At 33.4% G+C, this 10,967-nt stretch overlaps 1 protein-coding gene across 9 annotated transcripts; it reads left to right on the forward strand.

Moving 5' to 3' along the window:
- The first annotated feature begins 5,169 nt into the window (after positions 1–5,169).
- On the forward strand, positions 5,170–9,429 carry LOC141712052 (uncharacterized). 9 transcript variants are annotated; one of them, XR_012571514.1, is made up of 6 exons: positions 5,170–5,558; positions 5,659–5,737; positions 7,668–7,892; positions 8,004–8,083; positions 8,171–8,274; positions 8,426–9,429. XR_012571514.1 is itself a non-coding variant. In XM_074514821.1 (5 exons), exons 3-5 carry the CDS (start codon positions 7,686–7,688, stop codon positions 8,470–8,472), a joined length of 363 nt encoding a protein of 120 aa, XP_074370922.1. In that variant the 5' UTR covers positions 5,170–5,558; positions 5,659–5,737; positions 7,349–7,685; the 3' UTR covers positions 8,473–9,429. The 9 variants fall into 9 exon arrangements, 6 of the variants coding, with proteins under 6 accessions (XP_074370922.1, XP_074370921.1, XP_074370919.1 ...); XR_012571512.1 differs by having other exon boundaries at positions 8,004–8,048; positions 8,166–8,274; XR_012571513.1 differs by having other exon boundaries at positions 8,004–8,048.
- The last annotated feature ends 1,538 nt before the right edge of the window (positions 9,430–10,967 follow it).

The raw sequence follows: 10,967 nt of genomic DNA on the forward strand, positions 1-10,967 counted from the left end.
AAACAACAAATGGTGATAGGTCAGAAATGGTTAATTTTCCTGCAATGGGTATGCAAAGAAAGTTTTGGAAAGGTTAGGAATGGTTGATTGTAATCCGTGCAAATATCCAATGGATCCAAAAGAAGTTATCACTAAGGACGAAGGAGGAAAAACAGTAGATCCAACTTAGTTCAAGAGCTTGGTTGGAGGGCTTAGGTACTTGGTGCACACACGACCGGACATAGCGTATGCTGTTGGAGTGATTAACAGACACATGGAAAGACCTATTTTGATGCACCTTAATGCAGCAAAATGAATTCTGAGATATATTAAAGGCACATTGAACCTGGGTCTAGTCTATACTAAGGATGGTGGAAACAATGTGTTAACGGGTTATTCTGATAGTGACTTGGCAGGGAACTTGGATGATCGTCGAAGTACAGGGGCAGTGGTATTCTATCTTAATGAATGTTTGGTAACCTGGGTGTCACAAAAGCAGCGTAATGTTGCTCTTTCGTCATGTGAAGCAGAATATATGGCTGCTGCTGCAGCTGCGTGCCAAGGCATTTGGCTGAGGAATGTTATGATGCAACTTACAGGCGAGAGTCAAGGACCTGTAGTCATTTATGTTGATAACAGATCAACAATAGATTAGGCGAAGAATCCAGTTTTTCACAAACGCAGCAAACACATTGACATAAGGTTTCACTTTATTAGGGAGTGCATTGAACGAGGAGAGGTTGTCATCAAACACATTAGTGGAGAAAGCCAGCGAGCAGACATATTAACAAAAGCTTTGGTGACAGTAAAGTTTGAGCGCATGAGGAAGCTTCTGGGAATGCAGGAGGTGATCTGACATGTTTAACATTACGGGGGAGATTGTTGGAATTTAATGTTTAACTTGTCTTAATTTTATCTGAGTTGAATAAGTCTTTTACGTGTGTTTAGTTTGTTGAATAACGTATGTGTACTCTGAGAGTTTGTAGGAGTTGTTTGTTGGCCCATGAGCCCATTTGCTTATTTTTAGGAGTTCAGTTGTTTTACTGCTTTTAGATTCTTTATATCTCGGATAAATGAAAAAGTGACGTTGCCTTAAAAACATATAGTTTTGTTAATTCATTTTACACCTGAATACTATATCAGAGTCTGTGATTTCATTTTTGCACAAGAATTTTATGTAACAGGTTGCTAGCGTTGTTAAAATTTCATCTACCGTTTTGAGCTTATTCGGTTGATTCTAAATCCTCTTTTTTTTACTTGGTTTTATTACTGCATAAATTATATAAATATTTATGATGTATTGTATGATTTGTTAATCCGAAATATGTATGTGTATATTATTTGGTTAGTTGGAATTATTCAATTAGGACCATATGATTGTCATTATAAGTGTTCTAAGTGGACAAATTTTGATTAGCTAAGTTATTTTGACTGATTTTATGTACTTCTATAACATGATTTAATTTAATTTACATCTGATATGATATGATATAGTATTGCCTTGTAAGCCCTAATATGAATCTTATTAATCTTGTATAATTTTGATATTGATATGAATTGGTTTGATATGATTATTGTTTGGTTTTGCACACTTAAACACTCACATATACATGATGATCATAATTAGTTAAATTTAATGCTATGACTACGTGATTATCTGTTTAATCTCAATGTTTTTATAGTAATATGGTGCAAGTTAAGTAGGAATTGGTTTGATATCCTAGAATTATCTGGTAGTATTAATGATTAGCTCATGCCTAACACTTAGGAATCTTACTATATTGAATATTGAATATGTATGCTTGATATTGCCTGATTATATGTTTCAATATTATCCTAGTGTGGTTCCTATGGTAAGACGGAACATTGAGTTAACATCTCTATGCAAATACATGATGTTGATAAATAATTCTCAGACTTACTGGAAGACATCTCAACAATGTGATATTGATTTGAAATGCTTATCTCTGTCTTCTTAATTACGTGTTAAGGTATGACTAGTTTGGTTATGACACATGGTCTTTAAAAATTACTAATTTTTTTTACTCTGTACAACTGTTGCATCTGAGTAACTTATAGTAATCTGGACTTGATGGTGCAATCTGCTTGCTGACATTAAGCATTTTTCTTATGATGTCTACTTGCTTATTACTGTGTGATGTATGCTTATGAAATCCACTATGTATATTACCATCATAGTCAAGGTACACAACTCTTTCCCTAAGCTTTACATAACTAGTTACTTGAAATTGCCTGAATTGCTTCTATGTTTTGGTTTGTTGGAGTATTTAGTTTGTATAATTGATACCGTTGACTTCTCTTAATAATTGATAATCCTTGCTTAGTGAAATTTATCAAGTATGGCTAGTAATTTTTTATCATTGATGGAAGTTATATGTTGTTTTGCATATGATATAATTGTGTTATCTGATCTGTTTGATTCAGTCTAAGTCATAGTACTAGATACATATATGATGATTATTTTCTTGTTGCATTCTTGGGGCCTGCCAAGAAGTTGTTTTGCTCTATTATTTGCCTTAAGTTCCAAATTGTTAGAATTGCCCTACATCTCTGTCAATTTCTTGTGTTTTGCTTCAAGTCAGTATGTGTGTTCTGATATATCATCACTTAGTATATGCCATGTTTAGTTGCATTTCATAATTAATGTTGCTTGTGTTCATGCTATATGATAAGTCATATGGTTATGTATGGGTCTGTCAGCACTTAGGCCATGTTTGTTTAATGGTATTAAGTAGGGGATAGGATTATAGTCCTTTAAATTTTCGAATCCCATGTTTGTTTTGTAAAAAATTAGTGAAGGGTTATCCAAGGATTATATTCCTTTAAATTATCCTATTCCATATTTGTTTTGTTGGAGCAGAGGATAGGATTATAATCCCATCTAATGCTTGGTGGGAGGAGGTATTGTTTTATCCCCTCCTACAAGTCATTTTTTAAAAGATTATAATCCCCCTCATTGTTATCCCATATAAAACAAACATAGGATTGGAAAATTTAAAGAACTATATTCCAATCCCAAGTACTATCCCACAAAACAAACATAGGATAAAGTTTTAAGGAATTATATTCCAATCCTACACTTAATCCTTTCAAACAAACTTAGGATATGATTATTTAATCCATAGGACTAATTTTGATGCGATTAATTATCCCCGGTTATTATCCCGGGATTATAATCCCATGAAACAAATATGGCCTTAGAGTCTATGCCATATTAGGTTGCTCTTTTTGATTAAAATAGATAATATGCACATTTTGCTTAACTCTAGCTTTAATTTAGGCTTATAGAGTTAGTTTCTTTATCTTGGTGTCTAAAATAGACTAAAGTAAAGTATTTCATTCTTGAGTTATCAAATGTAAATTTGATAATGTACTCTTGGATTAAAAACTTAAGTCTGACAGTTAAAATATGTGACTAAATGATATGTGTGCTCTGTCTAGTTGAAGTCATGTAAGTACGCAACTTAAACATATTTGTGCATTTAGAACCTAATTTAGATTTATGTGTTATCTGATTTATTTTGAACTAAATGTTGCTTTTGTTCTGGTCAGTTAGTTGTATTTTCACTTAGAGTGTGTGTATATATATATATTGGCATTATCTTTTTGTATAGCTTTTGGGATTTGTGCTTCTAGAATAATCTTCATGATGATATGTGTGATTATAATCCGGGTAGTAGATATGTATAACTTGTAAATCTTGATTTTGTGCATACTTTTGAGCTGTTGAATTTATTTTAATACTAACTCATTCCTATTTTACAATTTGATATGACCTTCTTGGCTTTGTTTTGAATTATTTTAAACAGATATCTTAACTTTGATGCAAGCTCTCAATTTTGCGTTAAATGATATCACTATTTGGTTATATGGTTTTTTTTTATTTTCCTACCTTATTTATATGTTGGCACTACAAGAAATAAGGCAAAAGACATCACCCTTTTAACTAGGGCTGAGCAGAAAACTGAAAAAATCCGAACCTGAAACCGAAACCGCTAAAAATCGCTAAAATCCGATCCGAAACCGAAACCGCAAAATTAAAAATCGAAACCGATTTTTCGGGTTCGGTTATAGGTGAAAATCGAACCGAAAAAACCCGCTCCGGACCGATAATTAAAAATAAATAAATGAATAAAATATATTTAATATATATATATATATGTTTTAAAAATTAATAAATACATATAATTTTTTAACAGAAGTTAAAATAAGTGTATTCATATTAAAATAATGACATAATAGTTTTTTTTTATCGTAGGTAACCCGCAGCCGCTACCCTTCGGGTGCGCACCGGGTAAACCCTACGGGTTCACGTAATAGCCTGCAAACTACGTGAACCAAGGTAAACCGCATTTAAGCGACAGACTCTGACTCAGGAGGCATAATCATAAATTCTCCTCCCGTGGGATTCAAACCTGTGACCAAGAGGTTAGTTTTCCTCTCTTTAACCAACTGAGCCAACCCTTGCGGGCATGACATAATAGTTTGGTGGAGTTATCTTTGAAGTCCACTACTAATTTAATGAAATTATTGCCCTCAGGACTTGAAATGTCGGGGGAAGCTGGAAGTGTAAGAAATGCAACAACATTAACTATCCTTTTAGAACCAAATGTAGAACCAAATGTAACAGATAGAAGTCACAGAACTGTGGTGCTGATAAGCCATTTGAGAGCAAAAGGTCCCCTTCCGAACAAATATATTGTTATAATTTATTATGACTTTGTATTCTTATTTCGAAATAAATATATTTTGTATTTGTATTTTAAATGTTAAAAATTTTTATTACTCGTATTTATTTTGCTAATTTTATTGGACGCGGTTTTATAACCGATCCCGATCCGATGGAAATCGAAGCGAGGTTTTTAAAACCGAAACGAACCGGTGGTTTCGGTTGTGGTTTTAAATTTTAAAAACCGAGGGTATGCGGTTTCGGTTTTATCCAAAACCCGCCCCGCGCTCTCCCCTACTTTTAACAACGGTTGAAAAAGCCACTGATGTTAAAAGTATTTTTAACATCGGTCATGTTTGAAACGATGTTAAAGCCTTTATAGACATCGGTTTTAATTGTAATCGGTGTCTAATCTCTTTTATTAAAAAAATAAAAATAAAAACGACTCTTATCACGGAGATACTCTCTTCCCCTCTTTTATTCCCCCAAAATTCATTCCCCCTCACCAAAATTTTAATTCCCCCCTTTCACAATTCACTTCCCCTCTTCCCCCTTTACACCCCCGACCACCACTTCATCCACCCTCTCACCCTCCACCCTCTCTCTCTCACTCTCCACTCTCTCTCTCACTCCGTCACCGTCCCTCTCTCCCTCATTGTCTCTCCCTCCCTCTTCAAACTTTAACCCTAATTTCATTACACAAATCTCTCTCACTCGCTCCCTCTCTCTCTCTCTTCCCCTCCCTCATGCTCTCTCTCACACCTCGCTCTCTCCCTCGAGCTTTAACAAAAACCCATTTCTAAGAAGATATGAACCCTAATTGAAATTAAGTACAAACTGAGAAAGATTATTTCAACCCATCTTAAGATTCTTGGTTAGCTTTCAATTAGTAAGATTATTTACTATTTCTTCATATTTTCTTTAGTTTAATTTTCATATTTTAAGATTCTTTGGTTTGGGATTTCATATTTTATTTTTGGTTTCTGCAGATATGAAGTATATAGAGTTGCGGAAGCTGCTGCGAAGATTGATGCTGATGATTTGGCTGCATTTCTCGCTGATATTTCCGTGAGTTTGTTTGCTCGGTTTTGTAATTTTGGATTTTTTGAATTTTGATAAATTAATGTTTGATTGTTTGATAATCTTAATTTAGCGATATATTTGGATTGTAGTGAATGTGTATGTGTTTTTGGTTTTGATTAATTGATAACAAAATGTTGATGTGATGTGAATTTATTGATGTTTTAAACAAATGAATATTTGAAAGATGTGATTTTTATTGATTTTATGGAGCTGAGTTCCAGGTTCTGAATTACTTGGCTTGCCAGCCTGTTCAAGCAATTATATTTTTATATACTATATTTGTGGTCAATTTTTCTACTAGGGAAGCATGTGTTTACTTGTGGTCAATTTATCTATTGTGGATCATTAGGATTTGACAATTGTAACTGAAGTTTGATCATCACTGTATATGTTACTTGAAACTTCTTGATTAGTTAGAACTGTGGAAGCATGTGTTTACTTGTGTGAATATGTATCATGATTTTAGGTGACCAATCTATGTATGGGTATTAGGTTCTATTTTATATATATGTACAAGAGGCTTTTCTTTTTCTTATCAAGACTGTTGTGATGATGGATTTCAAGTTTTAGCAGCCGTAAAAATTACTAATACAACTTCTAGCTTTGATTTTAACTCTTTAGTTCTTATTCATTCAAAGTTAGTTATTTTGTGGCACTTGGTTGTCTTGTGTTTGTGGCAAGCCAAGTATCTTCTCGATGATGACAAGAATAAATGATTTTCCATGTTATTCTAACCTGTACCAGAATAATTTCCATTTCACTACTTGTTTCCTATGAAGGTCAAGTTCATTATTGTGATTGCTGAATAGGAGTTCTGATATTGATATGAAGACTAAAGTAAATTGCAGGGTCTTGCATAGAATTAGAACTAATATTACAAGTCAGCCTTTTATGATTATTGGGCCTTGACATACTACGAAGATAAATTGGTTCGGGTTAACTAGTTATATGTATAGTTGAGTAAGGAAAATTTAAGGATTATGATCTTAATACATTTAAGTACAGAGATGAATTTTTATTTCATCAGAATGCTATGGTTCCTTGAAATGGACTACTGTAGGTTTGATTTGTGAATGTGATGATAACCTTGTAAAAGTAAATATGGATAATGACTTCTACTAGAATACAAGATTAATTTTATGTGTCTCACGGCACATAAAATACGAGATTTGCAGAACTTGTAGGACCATTTATTATCAAGTACAAATAGGTTTTTTTGTGGGGTTTGGGACTGGGGTTTTCATTTCGTTTCTTCATATAGCATATATGTCCTTCTCCCAGCCTGTAGTTCACTCTCAAAAGAAGTCCTCTTCTTGCCGTTGTATTTTTGACTGTTAGTCTCGAGCCATACCATTAGTCTCCTTAGGATGTGTTAGAACTCTTTCATGTATGTTCCAAAAGTCCTGTTAACCACTTATGTTATGGATCAACATCTTTGTACATCTTTGTGTTATCTTCTATTATATCTCTTTGTTTTTACTTTTTAAAATGTATTATATCTTCTTGCTACTAGTGATGTGATTAAATTTAGAGTATGCAGAGAAAATACTACACTTTTATTTATATTTAATAATTATTGTTTTTGACTTGTGCCAGCATACTCTGTCATGCCTGCAAATGCAAGTTCTTCCTAGTGGCACATCAGATTTCATTCATCAGCACGTTTCAGTGTAGTTCATAATAACTATCTATTCATAACCTTCACACCTAAATTAGTGCGACTGTTAATTATGTAGAAAATAGTTGATAGTTATTTAATAGGTGTATCAATGCAGAATACCAGCTGCATTCTGATGAAGTCATAGTTTTATTTCAAGTGGTGCTTCTTTTCCGCTTTGCATCAGCACAAACACTTATTACGTCATGACCACATAGCATTTCTCCCTTCTGTATCAGTACTGAACTGTTTCTGCAGATATCTGGTTCTAATGTTATGCGGTCAAGTGGATCATCAAGGAGACCTGCTGTCTCCAGTAGTCGTGAAGCAGGGATTGCTGGTGCTAATTTTGATTCCTCGCGAGCCCGCACAACTGATGCAAACCCTGGAACAGTTGGCAAGATTTCTAGTACAGCACAAAAAAATTCACCAGTTTTATCATCAGATCAGAAGCACAGTACTTCCAGTAGTAATTTTGAAAATGTAAGAGACAGGCTTAAGCTTTCTTCTAAACTTTGTTCAAACTAAAGGAACCTTGGCCAACTACATAAAATTGATACTTTTTAATGCATGTAATTGTGCTGGGATGCATAGGAGGCGTGTTGAGTGACATATGTTTCCAAATGCATTTTCTAACGGGTTAGCATATTTTTACATTTTTTCTTTGGTCACATGTATGTAATTTTTTCCTTTGTCAAAGGCTAGGTACATTATTTTGTGGTATTAATATAAGGTTGTGAATATGCTACTGTGTAGCGTAGAAAAGCTTTGGAGGACTGGATGGGAAAACTGCTCTCTGATATCGATGTATCCAGAACTGTGCATGTAGCATTATTCCTGGAATTGGAAGCTGCTGCGAGGTCAGGTAGGTGATGTGTTCCTAAAGTCAATTGGCTGTACTTCAATTTATAGTTTAGATATATATGTTGTAGATTTAGTCTGTCATAGTCACTATTAACAAACACAACATAGCAAGTCATTTCAAAGCATAAATTTGATATGGTGATACTTTACAGCATTCTATGCTGCAAATCAGATTGATGTAAGCGACAGTGAAATCTAAGATTCAACAGCGATCAAGTCAAATGGTAATAATATACTCGAATTTCCTGGTGGTTTTAAGGCTTCAAAATCAATGCAAGCTGACTCAGACTTGCATATTCCGAGTGAGATCCTAGTTACCCTTCCACCAGAGGAACGTCATGCAGTGAACAGGGTCCTTGTCACCATGCACCAGAGACTTGTTACTGCTAATACGGACAGGGAAGTTCTTTTAGCAAAACTGAACCAAGAGGTTGCTGTAAAAGAGCGTCTTACAGCGGAGGTTTGTAATCCAACGGTAAAAAGCTCTATAAGTTTAGTAGCAGTTTTTTATTATTATATCTTAGTGCTTGTAAAATGTAAACCGCACGACTTAATTTTTTCTGAACAAGTAAACATTAGGCTATTTTAATAAAAGAAGGAAAGGGCTTGTTGATCGTTGCTTTGAAGGTTGCCGCCAGCCTTTTTTTCTTTGTGTTTATGCTGACTATCAACTACAAATGATTGATGACTTGATAAATCTAACAAAGTGACTTGGTGATAGAAGTCAAACAGCGGGACAAGGTACGTAACACAAAGTGAGTAGCTGTCCTGATTATTGTGAGAGTGTGTCAATGTGTTGCTGCTTTATCCACAAGTACTCATGTTGCATCTTGTAGAAGGGTTCAAAGAGAGAAGAGGCATGATCTTTAGACAATAACCAAATGTAGAAGTAGGTTGGCACAATGACATGTTTCATATGACTGGATGAATTAGTGGATAATAGATTTGTGTTGATATTGTTGTAGTCTTAGTATTGAATCATTACTAGAACAACGTCAATAGACATCGATCAGTAACCGATGTTAAAAGTTTTTCCAACCGATGTCTATGTGGGTGTAGAGAAAGGTACCCCCATAGAACATCGGTTATGAACTGATGTCTGGTAACAGCTTTAACATCGGTTTCAAATAAAAACTATATTCTCCTTTTTCACACAGATTTTTTTTCACATAGATTCTGCATTATAACCTGTTCTATTTAGCTTTAATATGATCTAATTATGAGCTTTAACATTTAATTTACAAGGTATAAATAACCATTAATATCATTTTTAAGCATGAAACTGATGTCAAAGTTACAGTTTTACATTGCTTGTAAATGTGAACCGATGTTAGATTTCTGATTAAACATCAATTCATTAACTAGAGCTGATGTGTTTGACAATTTTAACATCGGTTTTAGTTTTAAAACTGTATTTTGGCTACTTCTTTAACATCAGTTTTCAGAAGATATGTATCTTAACCATGTCTATTTATATGCATTGATATTAGATGGACTGTAAAATACCAAATACTAAAAATAAAATAAAAATCCAAAATAAAAGTAATAAAATAAAATACAAGACCAATAAATCGAAATCGCATAATATGTTTATCATTACCAACCTCCAGCAAACCAACAAAATTCTAAATTTATCAAGTATATAAATTAACTACATTATTGAATTAATCTAGTTGACCACCTACCTAGATCATATTTAAACTACACAATACAATTAATGTTCAACTACAAACCTAATCAAAATTAAATGTTCCCGGCGGAACATTTTACTGCACAAAATTCAGAATCAACTATAAAATATTTACGCATACTGCGGCTAAGTGTTGCCCCATGATCGGTAAAAATGCAATTTGGATTCTTTCCAAACTAAATGCAAGAAAACATTTTTCTGGATTCTTTCACCACCTGTTGTGACTCCGAGTATGGACCTTGATATTTACAAGCTTACCTGACAACTATCACAACACGAGAAAAAAAGAAAACTGGATTAGATGATAATTTTTAAACATCTTATCATAACCAGAACGGATTGTTCTATCACATATACTGCAAGCCTATAGAATAATATATGCAGAATAATATATGCACATACATATACTTGTTATAATATGTATAAGACTTAAACTCTGGCTATTACTAATATTATTTTAGGTTGCATAGGATATCACGCTACTCGGGAGATTAAAATAAGTAAACAAGGTCAAGTGTCATGATGTAATTTTAAAACATAATGCAAAAAGTTTCAATGTTGTACAAGACTAAGAGATATTCATGTATTTATTTGTAAAATTTGATAACTTAAAATGGCTTAATTCACACAAAAGCAATAATTTAACTCAAAATGCCTTACTATGGTTAAATTATGTAATTAGTTTCGATATTGGATGGTTAATTTGGAATATTTAGTTAGTTTTGATATTGGATGAATTAGACAATATAGTTGGCCAATTGCATGCATGTTTGGTTTTGGTATATGGATTTTTGTATATTGGTTAATGCTATAATGTTTGACAATGTAGTTGGCCAATTGAATGCATGTTTGGTCTTAAGAACATGATTCATATACTAATCAAACCTAACAAATAACTGATGTCCTATGGAGGTTTGACATCAGCTTATTACATAGCAACTGATGTCTCTTATGAACAAAATATCAGTTTAGTTTAAGATGACCGATGTTAAATTAAATCTTTA

The sequence above is a fragment of the Apium graveolens genome, chromosome 3 (assembly GCF_009905375.1).
Source record: "Apium graveolens cultivar Ventura chromosome 3, ASM990537v1, whole genome shotgun sequence".
Lineage (NCBI taxonomy): Eukaryota > Viridiplantae > Streptophyta > Magnoliopsida > Apiales > Apiaceae > Apium > Apium graveolens.

What these genes read in the sequence shown, in the direction of transcription:
- LOC141712052 (XM_074514818.1), top strand. Translation starts at nt 5,661, where the DNA reads ATGAAGTATATAGAGTTGCGGAAGCTGCTGCGAAGATTGATGCTGATG. An exon ending in CATTTCTCGCTGATATTTCC is followed by an intron (nt 5,738 to 7,667) that starts GTGAGTTTGTTT and finishes CTGTTTCTGCAG; the next exon opens with ATATCTGGTTCTAATGTTAT. An exon ending in GGAAGCTGCTGCGAGGTCAG is followed by an intron (nt 8,275 to 8,425) that starts GTAGGTGATGTG and finishes GATACTTTACAG; the next exon opens with CATTCTATGCTGCAAATCAG.